The 21509-nt window shown below is 38.7% G+C and overlaps 4 protein-coding genes across 5 annotated transcripts in view; all 4 read right to left on the reverse strand.

Annotated features, from left to right (window-relative positions):
* Window positions 1-6430, reverse strand: part of xpo6 (exportin 6) — an 18462-nt gene extending 12032 nt beyond the window's left edge. Inside the window, exons 1-7 of the mRNA XM_032538690.1 lie at window positions 5651-6430; window positions 4621-4711; window positions 4019-4131; window positions 3316-3513; window positions 1267-1426; window positions 643-720; window positions 1-498 (exon numbers count right to left, since the gene is read on the reverse strand). The exon at window positions 1-498 is cut by the window's left edge and continues 34 nt beyond it. Of these exons, the coding sequence (XP_032394581.1) occupies window positions 1-498; window positions 643-720; window positions 1267-1426; window positions 3316-3513; window positions 4019-4131; window positions 4621-4711; window positions 5651-5653 (1141 nt within the window). The 5' untranslated portion in view covers window positions 5654-6430. The remainder of the gene's footprint in view (window positions 499-642; window positions 721-1266; window positions 1427-3315; window positions 3514-4018; window positions 4132-4620; window positions 4712-5650) is intronic.
* Window positions 6431-8032: 1602 nt separating this feature from the next.
* On the reverse strand, window positions 8033-11233 carry LOC116703769 (adenine nucleotide translocase lysine N-methyltransferase-like). The gene is given in 7 exon segments (XM_032538745.1): window positions 8033-8245; window positions 9227-9248; window positions 9250-9275; window positions 9459-9599; window positions 9681-9785; window positions 9881-10041; window positions 11123-11233. Coding segments are annotated over 6 exon segments (666 nt in total). The 5' UTR covers window positions 10040-10041; window positions 11123-11233.
* Window positions 11234-11332: 99 nt separating this feature from the next.
* Window positions 11333-17048, reverse strand: hirip3 (HIRA interacting protein 3). 2 transcript variants are annotated; one of them, XM_032538715.1, is made up of 8 exons: window positions 16925-17048; window positions 15770-15890; window positions 15498-15651; window positions 14442-14810; window positions 14195-14343; window positions 12974-13121; window positions 12406-12504; window positions 11333-11746 (listed from the first exon to the last, which is right to left on the reverse strand). In XM_032538715.1, the coding sequence occupies exons 1-8, from the start codon at window positions 16999-17001 to the stop codon at window positions 11559-11561; spliced, it is 1305 nt and encodes a 434-aa protein (XP_032394606.1). In that variant the 5' UTR covers window positions 17002-17048; the 3' UTR covers window positions 11333-11558. The 2 variants fall into 2 exon arrangements, with proteins under 2 accessions (XP_032394606.1, XP_032394605.1); XM_032538714.1 differs by having other exon boundaries at window positions 14195-14352; window positions 14436-14810.
* Window positions 17049-17255: 207 nt separating this feature from the next.
* kctd13 (potassium channel tetramerization domain containing 13) overlaps window positions 17256-21509 on the reverse strand; it is a 6447-nt gene continuing 2193 nt past the window's right edge. The window contains exons 3-7 of the mRNA XM_032538731.1: window positions 20741-20910; window positions 20493-20582; window positions 20135-20187; window positions 19759-19954; window positions 17256-18692 (exon numbers count right to left, since the gene is read on the reverse strand). Of these exons, the coding sequence (XP_032394622.1) occupies window positions 18453-18692; window positions 19759-19954; window positions 20135-20187; window positions 20493-20582; window positions 20741-20910 (749 nt within the window). The 3' untranslated portion in view covers window positions 17256-18452. The remainder of the gene's footprint in view (window positions 18693-19758; window positions 19955-20134; window positions 20188-20492; window positions 20583-20740; window positions 20911-21509) is intronic.

The raw sequence follows: 21509 nt of genomic DNA on the forward strand, positions 1-21509 counted from the left end.
TATGGGCGTTATTCTCTCGTGTCAGCTTCTGCAGGAGAAAGAAGGTCTGCTGGAACATGCGCAGCAGGTACTCCTCAAAATCCATTGGCACACAGTTCTTTGACACAAGCTCGTTGACACAAGTCATGGCAAGTACACCAAGCCGGGCACGATCCACCTTGTTGCCCTCACTCTGTTGTCCATTTCGCCCTCCTCCATTTGATGTTGGTAGCAGTATCCCAGGATTAAGCTGACCATTAGAAGAGGAGGAGTTTGAGGAAATGAAGCATCCTGTCTTGGCCTTTGTCCGAAGATCACAACCAAAACGTGCAAAATGGAAAATGGATGCCAGCAGGGTGGGTGTGATGCTTGTGGACAGAGGGATCCAGCTGAACAGGTGAGCCAAACACTCCAAAACAAGACAACAGAGCTGCTGACTCTCATTGTCCAATGCTGCCATGGGCTGGCAAAGCAGCTTTGAGTACTGGCTGCCCTGAAACAAACTGCCTAGCAATTCCACTGATTGAAGAAACAAAACAAAAAAAATCTTGTTAACACACAAGAACAAACTGAAATTCACACAAGCAACAACTACTCCTTGATTCTCACCACATTACTTGAAAGTTTTTGCAGTTTTATGTAACTAAAGGTCAATCTACTCACCACTTTCACCTGAGGTGGGTGAGGGAGGCGGGGTGGAAGCTATGACACTGTGCTTGTCCCAATAGGTCTCCAGAATATCTGCGAAACAAGAAGTGACAATAACCTAATTATCAACATAAACTGAAGGTAAGGACTCAAATTTTGAGCAGATGTTATCTTAAGTCACATTTGGGCATCAAAAACCACATGGAAACTGAATTTTACAATTTAGATTTAACCTCATAAGCTGGTTGTACCATAGGTGGTTTTATATCCAATTCAAACTGCAATTCTGCAGATGTAGCTCAGTCTAAAAAATTGGATGGATTTTAGACATTCCTGAAATGCAACACAAAACACTAACTTTTGCATAGAAATAGCACTGTTTTCTGACTCTGCAGACTTCAGCAGTTGTTATATACACCCATGTGCATGCATTAAGCAGTAGTTCTGCACCATAACTAGATTGTGCTATAGATTAAACAGTAAGAGCATATTCTCTTTGCTCATTCTTGCCCAACCTGTTCTTTTGTTTCTATATTGAACAATTAACCTACCAGCAATTAGAAATTGGACTGTGACACAAGTAGGAAATATTTACATTCAGAAATCAAGTTGCACAAAAGTATTTAAGGTTGTTCTCACCTGTCAACAGTCCAAGCACTGTCGGTACCTGCTCCAGCAGCAGTTTACGTAGCTCATCTTTCCTGGCGACACTTAGGTCTTCTCGAGGACACGCAAGTTCCTCTGATGTGGTTTTTAACATCATCAAGCCCAATGGAGCCAGAGCTGGGGACTGGATCAACTAAAGTTCAAAAACAGATTGACAAACAAAAGCTCTATTAATAAAAGAAAAAATACTGCATTTTGCACCCTTTGACCACAAAAGGGGAGATGTGTGTTTAAATGCAAAAATGTGTTAACTACTTGAACATTACTTTATGTCTATGTATACACTAGTCATGTCCTACCAGCTGCAATTCTACTCTTAGGCTGCTTTCAGACCAAGGTTATTATAGTTTTGCATTTTTCATAGGTTTTTATTTTTATCTTGTTTTGACTTTTTTTCTTTTCAAATTCTGTTTAGTTTTAAAAGTGGGTTTGCTAGCTTATTTTTTGAAAATGCTTAGTTTTAGTTCAGTTTTGATGTTAGTTTTAGTCTTTTTTGTAATTAGGTTATTTGTCAAGGCCAATATTATGTATACACACAAGTATTGTGCACCAATAACTCAACAGCATACAATTTTAGAAATGTGTATTCACAATGTATTAAACAATAACACTGGTACATAAATGTCAATATGGTCACAAATATGTAAACAGTCTACACAAGACGTTGCCACTAGTGCAAATGTATAAGTGATGCATGCCAGGAAAAAAAAAACTAGATAGACTAAAGAAGACATACATGAACAGGTGTTTTGAACTTCTGGTTCAAGTGAAGTGGCGAATGTTTTGAAGTCAATTGACTCACACAGTTGTGTAGACATTCCAGTATCAATACACATATTAACCCACGCTTCCTCCCGCTTGTGGGGTTTCTGTGTACGTACTAGCAGCTATCAAGTCGCTGGTGAAAGCACTCCTGTAGTGGTTTCTGTCCTACAGTTGTCTCCGTCATGCTGCCTGAACCTGTACCCATACTTCCATGCCCTGTAACGTTACCGGGGTTTAGCTTTGGTTTCGGGGGAGGGGGGCTTGGCATTCTCCTTAACCTTGTTAAGGAAAGCTAGGTTAACCTCGTTGTGCACGCTCAAATTTACTTTGTCCACATATTTGACCATTTTCCAGTGCAAGGCACTTGCTTTTATCTGACACACATAAGTCATAATCAAATAGCTTCCTCAGATGTTCAGTACCACCATGACGCGACAGACTATGCTGTGTTCAATTTGCCATGGAATGTCGAAAGAAAAAGAAAAGGAGACAAATGAGACATCCTTTGCTTATTCAGCTGTTACACAAACTCCTGGGCAATTCAGTGCTTGTGTTTCAAAACTCTCTTGTGGCAGCGATAGAGGCAGTGACGTTTCCTGTACGGGACTCTCACACAAATAAGTCTGATCACCGTTTACAGGATTTTCCACAGCAGCATGACATAGGGTTGCGATTCTACAAATGTTGAGTCGGTATCAACTTTTAGCCGCAGGTCCACAGCATTTTTTGTAGATGCTCTGTAATCTGAACAAATTTAGGCTACTAAACATTATTAGCCACATAACATGTATTCCTTTAACAAATAAGCAATTAAAATCTCTCCATTTCAAAAATAATGAAAGGTTTCCATAAGAGGTAGTAGTGTTGGGTCAATTCTGAACAACTGTTTGATCAGCTGAGAGCCAGGCATTTCCCATCATGCCGTGGGTCTTGCAGTCAGTAGAAAGCAATTGCGGCGCCTGGCTCTTAAAACTACAGCAAACTTGATCTCGAGAGGTTATGGTTGTCCCATGTGTGCATTGGACAACAATGAAGAGCAAGTCAGGATCAAGACGGATACAAATCTTACCGACATGCACTGGGCAGCGATCACCGGTGATTGATTCTGCGCAGGCCTGGCTTATCTCAAAAATGCCTAATGTAACTTCTGTCTTTGTCAACTTTTGCGGACTATTTAAAATACATAAACCAGCACCCAGTTACTGATGATTAAAACTTACACTAAACCTTAGCAGAAACAACATAAGCAGGGCTTACCTGAAGGGTGCTTGTAAAGAAATCATGGTAGAACATTGGCCAGTCCTGGCGACCAATGTCGACAATAACTTTGCAAAGTTTGTTACGGATAAAATAGGGCACAGATTTGTGTTGAGCAAGGAGAAGTTTGGGCAGACAGCTGCGAATCTCCATCTTGTCTTGTGAAGCAACTCCAATCCACATCTTGTTTACCAGGTTCTTAAAGTAAAAGGGGACAATCAGCTGTTAAAGATGTGTCTGAAGGAGACTACAAATTATACAGAAAAATGTTTTTTTGTAACCTGTGTAATCGGTAATTCATTTGAGTGATGATTTCTTTAGCAAGAGTTTATTTAAAACATATAAAGCCCACTGAAACACATTTTTACTGACACATCTTTCATTACAAATATAACACTGCAATTCAAACACTTAAACTTAGGCATACTTATCTCAGATATACATTAAAAGAAGGTAGAAGTATGTGATTATCTCACTTGGGTCACAGAATGTTCAGCCTTTTATCCCATGCAAAATGTATTCCATAAATAGCTTACTTATTTTGCGGAATTAAAGAAATAATGAAACAGGAACAGTGTGAAACAAATTCTCTACTCAGTACCTATAAATATAGTTTTCTCTGTGTACAGTCTTATTTTCAAAGCACAAAAAGGTAAAGACGGCCCTAGATAGAAAATATGAATCTCCCACCAGCAGGACTTACTTCAAAAACTGTGAGGCTGTACATCATTACATACTCATTCTGAGTATTGGAGAGAAAGAACAAGCAGTGGCGCCATGCTCCAGTCTGCTGTGCAAAGTTATTCAGCAGCTCTTCTGCAGAAAAAAGGAAGTAGGCATGATGTCTAACAGAGGTACATAACAATGAAGTACTTGACTTGCAGACAAGACTGAAAGTAATGCGTCACAACACAGGAAGTGTGTTTAAAAAAAACGACACTGCTCAGTGACAATTAGACTTCCACTACAGCATACTGACTTGCTAAGCCAGAAATGTGTCAACTGTCAGAAGAATTTGGGAAAGAGTATCACAAAGGGATAAACCTTGACTGTTTTATCAAAGAACAAGAAGAGATCCACAAAGAGATCTACTTGACTAAAACATACCTACAAATTGTGAGTTAATGTGATATTAAACTGACCCTGAGGGAGAAGCTTGTCGTTCCCTCTTCATTGTTTTAGAGATAAGTCCTATGTTGTTTCCATTACAACCCTGGGTTAGTCGGAAACACACCCCTGAAAATACTTGTGGACCATGCCCTTGCTTCTAAAGTGTAGCAGTAGGTTTAACAAGGTCACACTTACCAATTTCTCTCTTCCGCTCATTGGTTGTGCAGCTGTGAAAAAACTCAGTCATAAGGCTCTCCAGTGCACGCAGTGATCCCTCCTCTGAAGCCTAATGGATATTTAAAAAAAAGGAGGTAAATTTAAGTACAAAAAAACACATTTAGACTAGTTTTTTTTTTTTAACTATGCATAAGCCAAACCACTAAATGCTGCATTCGTGTCATAATCTATTCATTAGCATGACAAAAAACAAAATCACACTTAGACCAGTGTCTGTCCGTTTGACAGATATAATTCAGTGGTGTGGTTGTCATGCATAAGGGTAAACATGCACTGCAGATACTTAACTACTTAACTGAAGAACTGTAGGCTGATTTAAAGTGGAGAGTTTTTTTAGTGCTTTATATTGTTGGCATAATTTCATGAGAATATAATTTACACATCTTGGCAATTCCACGGTTCACAATTGCATGTGACTTGTTTACATAGTTTAGCATTAAGGATTGCATGATAATCCCAGTCTTGGTCATTCTGTAATTTAAAAACAACTGCGTTATAAAAAATAGTAGGCTAGTACCACGCTTTGGTAGGTGGTGGATGTTGGGCCCTGCCTAGTGCCTATGCCTAGCACTAACGAGATAGCAAATTCAGATTGTATACAGCAGCTTCTGCGACAGGCAGTTTTGAATTCCTCAAATAAGCCACAACTTGCCAAGGCTCAACACTACTCGTAGCAAATATTCGGTTTTGCAAGATGGGCGTCTTGTAACGTTACCGTGACATGGCTTAACGAATTGTCACATCCCGTGAAATACCTGGCCTCTCACAAACCGTTATATGGATTAACAGACATGGAGGATCGTAATCCACACAATCATACACGATTAACTGTATGTGAAGAAAGTTTAATACATTATTAACATAACATTGGGTCTTCCAGTTCAAAAAATACGAATCAAACACTATGCCTTCACGTTAGCTGTTAGCAAATAAGACAGGAAGACAACTTGAATAACTTGGTAAATAATATGCGTTTAATTATACTTACCATGTTTAGCTGGCTCAGATGCTTTCTTCAGTTTACTTGTTCTCGAATTAATTTGACTAATAAGCCAACATTACCTCTCTAGCAAGCCAATTCTGTAGCTAACGTTAGCTTAGGTGTTGCTGGCTAACGTAACCGCAGAGGGGGCTCATGGTCTGCTCGTCTCCTTAGGTCGATACTCCTCACAAAACTAGCAAGTAAAGGTTGGCGTTCGTTGACTGTGCTTACACGTTAAACACACAACAATTACCTTGCTCGAATAAAACGTGTTTTCGCTTAACAAGCATAGCTAGAGGCTTAAGACTAAATGACATCTCGAATTGATGAGCTAGCTAGCTAGCTAGCTGCATTGTCGTCTAATTTCCATTCACCGTCAGGTTAAATATGGAAATGTTTTTCGAAGAAAATCTAACGGTAACACTGGCTGCAGCACCGGAGAAATGTGCAACGTTAATTAGCTTTCTATGTCAAGCGGTTCGTAGCGGAGTTGCCCAGCTGCTAACGTTGCAGCGGATGGCTAACTCGCTAGCTTTTCTAGAAGGATGAAGGCATTCTTTTAGCTGTCAAACCTAGACATGCTTCTACGGGTGTTGGTCGCGACAACTTGCCTTTACCGGTTGTAATTTCAAAGCGGGTGAATATGCACACTTAAGTTATACATCTGGCGCATTTGTAATAACACTAAATATATAATACTATGCGCGCTTGTTCCTGTTATTCCCCTACTCAATGAGGGCGGCTCAAGAATACAACTAGCTTCTGGTTTGCTCATAGGTTTGCTCATAGGGTTTGCTTCGCAACTTCCTCTTTTGTTGCAAAAATCAACCAAACCAATCAGCTTGTGTAAAGTTAGTCACAATAATAAAAGCACGATTTTCAGTTTATCTTACAGCACTTTTTGGACAAGTAAATAAAAAGTTTTGGAGTAACATTGTATCAGTGTGACAATAAAATAAAAAACAACGCGCAATTACATATGTAATGAAACAATCGTGTTAAAAACTATTTAAATAGCGTCCTAAGTCCTAAACCAATAAATAAAATGCTCTTATAATATTGCCTTTTTGCTAAAGACAGCGTGGAAACTGTTTTGTTTTTTCTTAGTTTTAACTAAACTAAACTAAACTTTAAGCTACATTAAACACAATTTGAGGAAGTCTCTGCGCCATACGACTTTTCTCATACATTCATTAATGCCGTATGGCTGCTTACAACAATGGTGTGTTGTAGTCACTGTAAACCAATATTGAATGTCAGCCACAGCGGAATTTTATCCAAATACTGCACACACATTACCAGAATTAAGGTGGCAAATTAAGTTTCCAGCACATGGTTCATGGGGCAATTTAAAGACCATACATAGGTTAGAGCAATTACTTTTATAGCTGAAACTATCACAGCAAGGTAAAATCTAAAAATTTATGATAAAATGCAACAGCCCAAAACAAACATGTTTTACCGTCAAGACATGTACTATAGGGATACAGTTGGTACTATTGCAGTATTACGGCATGTAGGCTTTCTTTTATATACTATGGAGCCCATAAAACAAAATATGTTAACAATCTGTTTGTGAGATTGGGGGAAAACACACTAAACCACTTCAGAGGCTGAATAGCCACATTCCAAACTTGCTGAGACAAAGACATTTCCACAGTACTAAGGGCCTTTGGCCATCATACACAAAGCCTTAACGGTTTTACTTCATCATACCTGTAGAGAACTAACAGCACCATCTACTTTAAAATAGTATATTTATGTTGTTTTTATTGTATGACCTCCTTTCAAACTATATAAAAACAGAGAGTTCTATGACATTCATTTTCTGCATTCTATTTGTTCATGTTTAAAAGGTGGTTGAATCTGAGCCAGGACATACAACATTGATAGCAATAATATCACATCCATACGCACTGGTATCGGATCTGTGCTCAGTATTAGCCAATACGCAAGGTCAGGTATTGGAATCCGGAATAAAAAAAAAAAAAATTGTATTGGAACATCTTTAGCATACTGAACACAGCAAAAAAAGAAAAGAAAAAGAAAATTAGGCAGGTAATCCCTAAAATATCTACAGTATTCTTAAGGCAAAGGTATGGTGTTCCATTTCTGAATAGAACAGAAAACCTCAGGAATTTCTGGTTTAAACTTTGCTAAGAACAAATCAAATATTACATCTATCCAAATGATAGAATTAGCATTTGTCACTCACTCTGTCATTTCAGTTCCACAGTGGAGCGGGAAGCAACAACAGTTTGTCAGAAACCTCTGAAATATTCAGACAGTCAAGTAAGGTTAAATGTCCGAAATATTCAAGTGAAGGGTATCTTATATCTTATCATCATCTTATAAGCAGTAAGTTAATGATAATTTAATGTTAACGTTTCAGTTATCCTTGTTGAGGTCGATATCTGTGAGCTGTATGTAATTTTTCTTGAAAGTGTTCTGTCTTTGGGCCTGCAAGCTATATGCCCAGGCTCTGTCCACACCATGTCCCTCAATCCTGCAGGGTGTCCAGTCAGGGAAGGGAAAACGACCAGCTACCATTAAGGCATCGTCAGGAAGCTCAGCCTCCAACTTCTGCTGCAATAATGAAAGCTAGGAACACAAGACACCAAAACAAATTCATTAATGTTAAAATTGACCCATGATAATGTGCATCTGAATGCAACCGCACCTTAATCATGTGCTGACAGATTCTTTCCAGATATTTTTTTCTTGGTGTATCAAGGATCTGTAAAAATTTAGTAAGGTCATGGTACTCAACAAAATACCAACAATTTAGAAGTGAGGCTGCTTTTTCATTTCTAAAAAAAAAAACTCTGAAATATTTAAAAAAAAAAGTTGCAACCATCAACCATTGCAAAAAATGCAACCTGGAATAACCTGTTTTAGGTCTGAGACAAGAGATTCTGTAATGTGTAACACATGACCCATTGCACCTAATAATATTAATATCTCACACCCATATGTATCAACATCGATAAATATGAGAGTTGATACGGTCTTAAGTTTTGGATATTGTAATATCGTGATATGACACAAGTGTTGTCTTTTTCTGGTTTTAAAGAAAAGCATATTTTCTGAATTTACCAGACTGTTCTAGATGTTCTATTATTTGCCTTTAGCCACTAAGTCATTATATTGATGAGTATTTATCTAAAATCTCATTAGGCCCTATGTGATTTTTGTGAAAGCACCAAAAGTCAACCCTACAAAATCGCAGAAATATTGACATTGATGAATATGGTCAAACATATTTTGATGTTTGATTTTCTTCATATCGCCCAGCGCTACGTCAAGGGATGTACTATACACAGGAATACTGTTGTTACTGCATGTGCTAAAAACACACAAGTCAACTTTAATGTCCAAATCCTGAAAAGCCACAGTCCACACTTGCTGAGGCAAAGACATTTAGTGCTAATGACCTTTGACCATCACACACAAATTATTTACATTTTTACTTCATCATACCTGTACAAAAGTAGCTGCACCATAGAATTCAAAATTTCTTCTAAAGTTGTCTAATTACACCCGCCTGTGTAAAGAATACTCTTAGATCTCTATATTACTCACCACGCTTGGAGACAAAAACACTGACATTCTTGCATTCTGTCGAGTTGACCTGAAGATACAAGGGAGGTGGTCAAAAGGGCAACTTTATTAACAATTCAGCATAACACAAATACACCAATCACAGAAAAAAAACTACTATAAAATGTTGTCATTAAATGGTGGCTGGCGTAACTTATGTGTAGCAAATTTGAACAAGAGTGTTACTTATGCATACAAGTGATAAATGTCAAACCTTCCAGAGATTTTCACGTCGGTACGACACTTTTTCACGATGACCTGCTCTCCACGCATGAAAGCGGGACAAGAGAACAAGCCAAGGGTTGACCTCATAACCACCTGCGGGAGTGAAACCCAGCCGATGGGCTTCCAAGACCTTGAGTGTTCAAAATAACCCCGGTCAAAGCCCATTGCTCTCCAGTGCAAGAAAAAGGAGCCCAAATATGCTTATACTTACAATGCGACCATCACCAGATCCAAAATCTACAAGGCCTCCCTTTTGACCTCTAAGCAATGTCATTACATGATCTACTTGAGCTTTACTGGCAGCAATGTATGAGAGCTGGAAGACAGTTTAAAGAGCTTCTGATAAAAACATTGATGTACAGTTACTACAAAATGGGTTGCATCAATAGTTATGGAAGATGTAGACCATACCTGAAGCCTCAAGGGGACTTTTTGGTAGCCTGATTGGAGGATTCACACCCACATAGCATATACAGCAAGCCCGCTGCCAGCAGCTATCTGAGCAACACCCCATCCTCCAATATCCCTGGTCTTGAGCTCAGTAAAGACCTCATCTGGTCCATCATCCATTTCTGCATGACATGTGTAGTATGAGCTCTAAGTTAATTTACTTTTAGAGAATATACAAAAACTCACAGGAAAAAGGATAGGCTACACAATTAATGTTTTGTATGAAATAGTATGTTCTGTGGCGGAGGGCTTGAGGCCTTAAAATACTGGTATAGGAATAGTGAAATAAATATTTTAAACACATTTATCCCCATGTCGGTGTACCATTTGGTGGTATTAACCTGGGAGAAATTACAAAAAACATTCAAATGATTAGGGATTTCTCCAGGAATTATGAGTTGACTTGAGCAGCTTTAACACTTTTTAAGTCGTTTCCTCTGAAAATGTCTGTGCAACATTTCCGGAACTAATGTTAGTAAACTCGAATTCATTTTGCAAACGGACAGGTCCTACGGGTAGGTGTGGTTTGCACCGCACGCACTCTTTCATGTCAATAAGATATTTCTTGTATTGCTTCGTTGTTGCGGCGTATATTGTGTACGAACACATGTTTGCTATTCTCAGTTAGACAACGTCTAGATACACAATTACTGCACATTTCTACCTGGCCGGCTGAAGACGTAGTCTCGGTTGTTTTTGTTGTCACAGTCGTTGAGCGCGGTTTTCTGAGAGACATTGCGACAAAACCTTTTCTCTGAACCTTTCGAATGCTTTAACAAACCGGTTAATGCGAGAACTTTACTCTTGTCTCCGACTTGTAACTTCAACATTGCAGCGTGTGTGTATAGGAATAGGCGTCCAAAACAAGTTCTAAACTGTTCGCCCGAGTGGTTTATTTAAAGATATGTTTTGTTGAAAGGCACTACAGATATGACTACATTATTGACACTATGTGGAAGTATGAATATTGGGTGAGAATGTGTGGCTGGCTGTGTGTGTGGTGTATGACTTCTGAAAATTACGTGCGTATTAAAGTTGCAGTGGTGTACACCGGCACAATGGCTTGTACTGTGTGCGAGAGGCTAACTCGAACTGTATTGCGATGTTGTATCAGTAACGGTAGTACAAAAACAGTCTCCCTTGCTCGCTGGACCGTGGATGTGTATGTGCACTTGAAGAATCGCCGGAACTGTACAGGCATACCTGCTACACTTCAGGCGATTCTTCTGCGTAGTAAGAAATAGAATCCTGCCGGCGCCACTGATGGCCACTAATGTAATTCTGGCTGATTCCTGTATGCTTTCCTTTTGTTTGGTTGTTGCCTGTTTTATATAGCGTTTCATTTAATTAGAAAAAGGCAATTCTAGATTAGCACTCTTCCATGTTTTAATTTAGCTTAGAATAAAATTGGTGTTCCATTAGAGCAAAATACTTTTATTTGAAATATATAACGTACATTTGACATTACAATACATGTCACTTCATGTATCAATTTATCAAAGTTTAAAAAATTATTTATTATATTCAGTATCAAAACAATTTATAAGACCAAAACCCAACTTGAACACAGAAAAAGGAATGTCCACATCCAAAGTGCCCTCTGAAAAATTGAAAACTCTTGCAAGAGGACTTATCCATGTCAGTTGCTGTCTGCATCATCACTGATGATCCCCTGCAGGTTGGCCCAGTCTGTTGGTCTCCTGCGCCCTCTGTGTGAACTGGTTTCCTCATTACTGTCAGAGCCGGAGTTGAGAGTGTGCACATATGTTGAGGACGGAGGCTCGCATGTTTCCTGCCAGGCGGAGGCTGCTCTTCGTTTAGGTCGACCTGAGAGAGGTATCCACAATAGTGGTTCTAATAAATCAATAGTTTCACATTTTGCATTTTCAATTAAATTATAAACAATACTTGTGCCTGAATCACGTCAACATTACAGACATTGTTGCAAAAAAAAAATTAGATTACTATAGGTCAAGAGCGTTTAACATTTTCAGCATTCCGGTGAATTTTTCTGCAACATTTGTGCCTTTTCTGCATAAAGTTAGGGGCAAATGTCTTTATGTAAAGGAAATTTATAGGTTTTTGCGGGGGTTACACTGGCCGGTTTTGATTATAATATAGGTGTAAATTACACCTATGCTATAGGTGCACTATGCACTTCTTGATCTAACCAGTTTATAAACTATAGATAATATTTTACAGTATGTGGTGTATGCAACATGTTTGATACTACTTTGGATGGTGGACAGTTTCCTACTTGAGAAATTAGTAAATGTCTAGTAGTTCTTCGTTTGTAATAGTACAGTATGACAAACACTCAATTTAAAAGCGTACATTACAAATTAACACATTATTTTTACGATCTATGAATTTTAAGTTATATTATGTGCTGTCATGGTTGTTGGTGTCTGTAATGTTCTTTTATGCTATGTGCAAAGCAAATTCCCCCAAGGGGCAATAAAGGTTTCAATTATTGAAATAGTTACCTTTTGTGGCAATGATGTTGCTGACATCAAGCTCTGCAAGTTCCTGAGTTTCCTCTCTTTTCATTCGGACTACTTTGCATTTCTTAACAGATGGCTGACCTGTGTGAAAAGACACAAATGCATGTTGTCACTTTAAGCCATGGTTCCCTGAGTTAATCATATTTTATCAAAGTATCAAAAAAACCTTTTAGACGTTTTACAAACTGATAAACAGTGTACTGAAGGTTGTTTTGAACTTATTCTTTTATAAACATACCAAACCAAAACATGTCACTGTATAGTAGTTCAACACACAGAAAAAAAAAGGGAAAAGCAAGAAGTACAGAGGTAGAGGTTGGTAAATGTAATATTTTGTGTGTAGGTTGGGTGTGAAGTTGGCCTACTGGTGACATCACAGAACATTAGGATTTGTTTTTTGGGGCCACACATTTCCCTATTCTCTTTTACCCCTTAGAATCAACAGAAAATACACCCAGTGGTGAACTGGCATAGCTCCAGCTACCAATCCACACTCAGTACTTTGGTCCGTACTGAGCTACTGCCACCCCCAAAATGTATTCCCACTGACCATGGACACCAAGTTCTTCAAGCTCCTTCTTCAGAACAGCCACCTGGGAGCGAACAGAGCGACAGCCATCGAGGAGCTTCTTGTAAATGGGCCTCAGACCACAGAGAGAAATGTAGCGCTTGAGCCTCACAACAGCTTTGTCACCCTGCTGGATAATTTAGAGGACAGACAGGTTGTGAAGAAAACATAACATTTACCCTAACCCTACATTTACATAATTTACACCCGTTTTAGTGCTCCATTTTTTAAAACATCTAGACACACACTAGCGGCAGCAAAGTTCTTTGCAACTAGGGTCAGTCTAGCAACTCTGCGTTGGCTTGCGAGCTGGAAAAAAATAATTCTGGTCAGGCCAATCACATTGTGTATAGAGTCGGGGGGCGGGCTTAACATAAAGATGGCAGAATTGCGACTGTTCCGTGTGAATTCCCTGCTACTCCCTGCTACCTGCTAGCACCCAGCGGCTTTGGCCGCGACTCTGGAGACTCGGAGGTGCTCTAAGCGATGTCACGTGTTTTAGGCTACAGCATTTGTTGTTGCATACAGCAAACATCTCCTCACTATCCGCGAGCTGCCTGTTTTCCAAAACACACTGTAAAAACGCAGTCTCTGTAGACAGCCCAGGGTCTACAAATGGCAACAAACACAAACTGTGCCCACCTGCACCACGAAGCATACACAAACAGCGTTCGAGCATTCCAGCCAATAACCGACAAGAAGGATTTTGGGGTGGGGGCATAGACATAATATGGGTGGGGGGTTAGTGCACAGAAGCAAAGAAGGGAGGGGGAGGAGGGAGGGACAAGCTAGTCTCGTTTTGTTTGAAAATACTTTGAATGTCAATAAGAAGTAACGTCACCCAACATTGCTTAGAGCATCTTTAAGCACTAAAGTCAGATGTGTTCGGAGTTTTGCCAACCGGATCCGGCAAAAGTTTAATTTATCAACTAGCGTTGCTCTGGTTGGTTGTAGCGTTATCTTATTGCGTGCAGAGGGAATTTGAAAGAAAACCGTTTATCCTGCCCCTTAGATTGAGCCCTGCCAATGATGAGTTTCCAGACCCAACATCTTGATGTGGGTCTGGCTGGTCAAGCTACTTGCATGCGTCTCCTGACCCAGCAAAGGAATACTCAGTATTAAGAGTCAGGACAAGGGGTTAGACACTTACAGACTTCATCAAACTTTACAAAGCTAGACTGATGACATCACTTAAGGGCTTACCTTTTGACCTTTGTCGCTTTTTTCTTTTTTCTTCTTTTTATCACCCTGTGAACTTTCTTTTCCACTATTCTTTTCATCGTCAATTGAGGGGAGTGACGATGAATCGGATTCTGGGTCGTCATCTTTCTTTTCCACAGAGACTTTTTCTTCTGCATTACACAAAGTCATATCACATGTCAAAAATGTGAAAGTAATTAACATTTATTTATGGGATCTGCAGGTATAAAGTTTGCATAGTCCCTGTCACCTGAGGAGTCATTGCTGTTGTTTTTTTCACTCTTTTGTGACTTGCTATCCGTGTCGGTTTCATTCTCTTCATCGCTCTGTGGTGTCTTTCCTTGACTAGTATTCCTGCTTCTTGTCCCTCCGGTCTTTGTAGCATTTGCTCTTCTTATCCCCATTTCTTTTGGACTGTCATCACAGTCACTTTCATTCCCTTTTTTTTCAGACTTATTCATATCCTCATCAGACGATTCTTCACTGTTTATTTGCTGTTTACTGTTTCCATTCTTTACTTCCTTGGAGTTTTTCACCTCTTGCTCTGCATCCTCAGATTCTGATTTAATTTGCGCTTCCTCCTCACTTCCAGTTTCACGTCCATCTTTGTCTTCCGATTCTATCATTAACCAGACAAGAAAAGACAACATTTCATTGTTTACAGTGGAGCAACCAAACTTAAATGGTAAATGAACAAACCTCACTGGGGATTAACACAGACAAACTAAGGTTAACGTGGGTCAGTAGTGAGTGAGACTATCTGAAATAAAAACTGCCTCCAATGAGTGGTATGCAAAACAAAAAAAGTGTTTTTCTGTGCAACAGCTGACCTGACATTCAGCCACATCCTAGTGTTGTATGTCTCCTACTTAGAGTTGCAACCATTAGTTAAAAGAAATCTTTTTTGTTCTTTGCTGGAAAATTTTATTGGCAACTCTTTCAATAATCAATGCAACATTTTGTAATTTTAAAGCAAAAATACCAAACATGTATTGGTTGCAGCTTCTCAAACATGATGATCGTCTGCATTTGTCTGCTCTATTTCACTGTGAACTGAATGTATTTGGGTTGTGGAAAGTTGGTCAGACAAAAGAAGACCTTTGATGAAATCTCCAAGGACTGATGGACCATTTTCCAGCCCAGACATTATTTAAAAATAAATCATTAATTGCAGCTCTAGTCCTATTGTAAATCATAGTCCAGGAGATATTTTTATTGAATAACTAAAGTTCCAAGTAAAACATGCTATAGATTATTAAAACTACAAGCTACATCTAAATGCACAGAAAAAGAAGTTATAACCTACCTGATGATGAGGTTGACTGACGACGAGATTTCTTTGCCCTGGATTCATCATCACCATTTTCTTTCCCACTTTTGACCTCGTCCTTTTCCTTGTCCCTCTTCCTTTTGTTTCGGGGCTTTGCGGTCTCCAACTCACTTCCACTTTCATCGCTTTCCTAGTAGGAAAAAGGAACAGGATGACAGTAATAACTACAACACTAAATTATCCCCCTAAAAAAGCTAAAACACTCAAAGAAACACGTAAAAGATGTGTGGGATAGATAATTCCTATACCTGCATTTTCATGAGTTCCTCTTCAACCACCTGTTTCATGACATTCCTGGCCTCTGGACTTATAGATTTACATCCCACATGTGCAAGATATCGCCTTTTTAAAATTCCTAAGGTCAGTGTGCTGAAATAAGACATAAACAAAGGTTAGGCTACATCATGGTGTGTGAGGGAGGAGGCCATTGACAAACTTGAGTCTTTTTAATATACCCACATTATACTGAGTGACTGTTTATACTGATGAGCTCCTGTCAAAAGGTAACTGAGTTTGTTTAATATTACAACTAATCACTAGTGGGATATTATGGAATATCAAATCTCAGATCATAGATTGTATCCACAAAATCTATTGAATGAAACTTTAGGCCTTTGTAAGTGAACTTTCACAACAAAATGGAGAACATTACCAGTGTTTGTTTTGTAGGCATTACTGTTCATACAATTTTCTTACGTGGGTTAAAACTGCTATCAAGTTAGAATTTATGTTTATAAGAAAATATTTACCATGTAGATGTGTTTGTCATAAAGTTAGACGACTATGTGCCATTTGGTGTATTTATCTCCAAAACAAAAAGTTCCAAATAGTAGACCACACTTTTGTTTCAACTAATTTTAACCAATTGCAATCAAATTAATAAATGAGAGGCTTGCACATTACTAACTAGATACAGTTTTAGCACAGAAACGTTACTTGGAAACATATTGTTGCACTGACTGAGATATACACACACACACACACACACATACACACACACACCAACTTCTATCAATGCTAATTTCTTCCTAACATTACACTTAGCGTAACGTTAGCCAAGAGAGGCTAAGCGTCGTATAGGGAGGACTTATCGCAAATTCGCAATTGTAAATGGCGCATTAAAGTTACAGCCACTTATGTGTTTGCGTTAAATACCCAACATGCAGCTGGTTTAACATTGTTTTTATTTATTATTTATTAATACAGCAGTGTTAAAACACGTATCGTTACGAGCCAGTGTGTAACTTTTATTACTGTAATAAATAAAATATTAGCCACATTAAACCAAAGTTAGCAACACTTATATCAACGCACACACTCAACTTAAAAGCGCTTAGGCCTGTGTATTTATTCTCGGTATAAGCAACACTTGATCAAGCAACTCCTAAATGTTTTAACTTTACCTGAGGTCCGGCTCATCACGGAGTTGACTACACACAAACCTGCGGATACTTGTACTCTCCTTCTCAGACACCATCATTTCTGGCTATGGTGGTTTGTTTATGGCGGCAGCAGGACCCCCGGAAGTTAAAGGAAGTGACGTCACACGAAACCACGTCCTTTCAAAATACAAACTACAGAACGTTGGAAAATTTGTACTTTTTATAGAATTTAAGCAATCATAATACAATTCTCTCTCTCTCTCTCTCATATGTTTTCGGTTTTATGTGTTAAGTCCATTTCTTCATTTTATGTTAAGAAAGCAAGTTAACAAAAGACTAAGAAGCTAAAGTAGGATTTCACAAGTAATTTATTCAGAACATTCCCATGACCACTATTGGACGGAAAAGGCAAATTAGCACATATTTAAAGGTATTCCAAGGTGATTTTTATGAAGGGTCTGAGATACATATTGCTCTAATACAATGTTATTTTTTTTTCTTCCAGTATTGTAGGAGTGATTAGGTTTACACAAGACACTGGTGAATATCAGAAAGGAAATGTGTATCCTCTCCCTGAGGAGAATAAAAATACAACCCAGTTTATTTGCCTTTATCATCACTGTATGGCCAGTTACTTTGAGCAAATTTTAGTGGGTTGGAGTGAAACATAAAGCAAAAGCGGAAGATCATGGCTCAGAATAAAACACAATATCAAAGAAATGGTCACGGTTCATCTTGAAACATTAAACTGAAATGTAAGTTCACTATTTAGTCATTTGCAGGAGTAAATTCAAAATCGGGTGTGCTCTAAAGAGTCCGTCATATCGCTCCAAACATTTTCTCTCACTTGAGCACTAGTCAACACAAAGATTGCATTCAATACAAAAGTTAAATACCAAACAATAAATTAGGTTCATAAATTAATTAATAAAAACATCTTGAAGCAACAGCAGTAAGAATTTAAATAAAGAAAATGGAGCTGCTCAACAATCTCATTCATAGACAATATCCCTAAAAATGGCTACTCAGTTATATTCCAGTGTTAACATATCTAGGCTAAAATTGACCGTCCTCTGTTTATCACTGTCAGGCAGCATATCAGTCCAACTTATGAAAAGGCAACAGATGATTTACAACCTGAATAAGTCAAACACAGAGGAGGGTGCCAGTGCATGTCATTAACACCCATATTAACAGGTGCGGTGATAGTTGGGATTTCAGGCCTATTCAGTAACTTGCAGGAAGTTCCTTAATATTTTCGAAGTTATATTTATGCCAGTTTCATTTCCCAGGTGATTTCCTATTTAAAAAATGTACATAATTTGTTCTCTTGTAAACAGAAGCGTTGTTCACATAGAAACGACTCTTACTTCAGTTACAGATCAGTCACCACCTCCTACATTTCTGTCAGGTGACACCTAAAAGATGTTTAATGAAATAACTACCTACCGAGCTATTGCCATTTTCGAGGACATCTCTTTCATTCTAGCATCCAAGAAACAATGAACATAACCAAAGTCACTCTCCTGTGTCTTATGTTTTCACATTATTAGTCCTTATACACAGTTTGCTGACCGTGCCCTCTTTCATCATGCATTATATGCCTCCGTACGTGGATCCGTCTGACTCGCCTGTCTCCTCCCGTGGCGCCCTCCTCCTCAGCTCCCAGTGATGAACCGGAGCCTCTTGAGTCTAAAAGGTGTAAGCCTCCTGGACCAAATCCTCTACCATTCTCATAAATGAGGATATTAAGGGTTTCTTCAAATATTCGAGCCTCAGGAAATTCCACCTAAAAACAATCAGTTCAGTTTCAGACCTGATATTTTTTTTGGTGTGCAATAATTAATATAATACATTTCCCACCCTAGTCAAAAGGAGTAACATTAATACTTTTACTGTAATACCTATGACAAAAAGAATTAGCCATTACAAAGTAACCTACTTTAATTACCATCAACAGCTTAAAAGAAGGTTTAAGGACACTGAGGCACTCAGGTGGGTAAAGCCTCTATTATATTTCTTGGCTGAATCCTCTATCATCACTTTACCCTCCTGATTGCCTGTGTCCTTTAAACCTTGTACACTTGGATCCCCAAGCTGAAGAGCAACAGGACACACTTTCTACACACCTGAGTAGCACTCCATGCAGACTGCATTGTGACTGAGTTTAAAAAAATACGCTTTCTGCCGGAGAGTAGGCCTGCACAATCAATCGTCATAAAATCGCAATTTCAATTTACCCTGTTCACAATTTAATATTTTTAATTTAATTTAAAATCATTTTTTTTAATGACTTTGATTCTTATTTAATGTTATGAGCCGACTGCATCACAAACGCTACTACTTTCTTCTGTGAGTTTTAAACATAGACTGTAGAAAACAGATTTTAAAACGCTCCTAAGCGCTGCAATGCTCTCCTTCTCTTCACTGAAGCCTCTATGTTTGCAGGCTTGTGGTGATGCGCAAGGTGTCTGGTACTGCCAATTTGTTTTATTTTGTCATGGTTCATTTGTGCAATAAACAATACACTTTGTGAGAAAAAAATCGTGGCAGAGAATCGTGATATAAATTTTAAGGTAAAAAAAAAAAAAAAAAAAAATCAATTCATATTTTTCCCTGAATAGTGCAGGCCTACCAGAGAGTTAGATAAGAGAATCAGTAACGCTCTCTAGTTTGTTAAATATATAGCAACAACAGGTTAGCTTAGCATATAGCATATAGCCAAGCATAGCAGCTAGCCTTGCATTGTCCCAGATATGTGTTAATTAGTTAAATGCAGAAGTGCTTCCCATCTTTGTGCTAAAATGTCAAACTACTGCTTTAAGGTCTTGGTTTGCACACTAGGCCATGCTTACTTTGGTCTGCTTCTTCTCTGTGGCGTAGACAATGGAAGTGCAGCATACTTCAGCAATCTTTCGTCCTTCACCGTAGAAAGACCAGCAGCAGATCTCATCCCCGAGCACATCTTTGACAAACAGGACGCGGCCGTTAAATCGGAGCACGAGTTTGTCAAACAGTTCAATGTTCTTCAGCAGGTTATCATCAGAGTTGCTGGTCACGGGGGAAAGACAAAGAGCAAGTAAGGATCAACTAAAATGATTAATAAGCACTTTTCACTCAAAATGAAGTGATTTAGTGAAACACTGACACTTTTTTATGGCAGCATCTGGTTTGTGAAATTGCTTTTCAATCTCTCGGTGGGATAAATTCACAGTCGGCCTCAGTTTTTACCTGGTGTAAGAGTATTTGTTGTTTCCTCTGTTGTTCTGCAATTTTACTACCGGCTGTAGAAACAAGAAACAAGCATAAATCCAGGTAATATTGCAGTCTAAAAGTGGAACATTGTATTCAGAAAGTGTGTTCTAACACAGTTAACAATAATAATAAAAAAAAAAAATTAAAAACAGCAGACTAACATTTCCACAGCTCACAAATCTACATCTCTTCAAGCCATCTATCTAAGTCATCTTTTTATTCTGTACAGAGGAACCGTCAAACATTTGGTACACAGGACAAGTAGGGTTTCACAGCTGCTAACCTGATACACACTTGTCAGTGGTCCATTTGATTAAGACAAAAAGACATTTACCTTTCTACAAGAAGCAATCATCTTCTGTTCTTCTTTGGCTGAGGTGATCATGGGGATACGACACACAGTTTCAAAGACATCCTTTTGCTTCTGAAGGTAAACAAAGAAAGGACATTGTAACACATCGGCAACTAACTATTTTTTAAGTATCAACAAAAAATAGATAATATAGTGTCTATCTTTATCTCAGAAATATTGTGAAACACTCATCAGAAGTGCCTCGTTTAGTCTGACAAATAGCGGTTTACCTGCATGGCACTGAGGCAGTGCTGGACGAGTCCCTGGACGCGATAATACTGGGCCTCCTTCAGAACCTCATCCAGTTCCCTGTGCTCCTCTGGAAGTGGTACTGAGCCATCTCGTAGGAAGTTCAAAACCAGCCCAAAATGTCTGCCACACCTATCCAAAACTACCCAACCTGGGACAGCAGGGAAAAATAATTTGAAACATTTGCATTTTTCAGTAATCTTTGTTACTTTGTGTGGTAGGCCAGTGGCCCCATTCTCCATCCAGTCATTTAGAAACAGCGTGCATAGACACACCTTTTCCACACAAAACAATTGTATAGGCCACTCCATGACCACACAAGATAAAGTTGGTAGTGCGGACAATCCTGTAGTGTGTGAGAAGAAAATTTTTTTTCCTACCAATCTCAATACAGTATTTTAGGCGTCTGAGCTCTTACAACACAAAACTAGATCATATCATAAGTGTCCAAATTCAAAAAGTTGTAGAAATCACATTTTACATCTGAATGAAATACACTGCATGATAAAAGATCAAGGCTTGAAGGTCTAATGTGTGGTTATTTCTCCCATCTAGCGTTGAGATCATAGAAGACTCCTGTTCCTGAAAATTGGATTTTGAATACATGTGGTCTTCCTTGTTTCCTTCTTCAACCTTGCCGCGTCGGTAACAACAATACCCATTAGCAGATTAGCAGAACCTGTGAGTTTATCTTGTGACAGCAAAAACGCGAAAGGCGGAGCAGTATATATCCTGTATGTCCCTTACCGG

The sequence above is a fragment of the Etheostoma spectabile genome, chromosome 15 (genome assembly GCF_008692095.1).
Source record: "Etheostoma spectabile isolate EspeVRDwgs_2016 chromosome 15, UIUC_Espe_1.0, whole genome shotgun sequence".
NCBI lineage: Eukaryota > Metazoa > Chordata > Actinopteri > Perciformes > Percidae > Etheostoma > Etheostoma spectabile.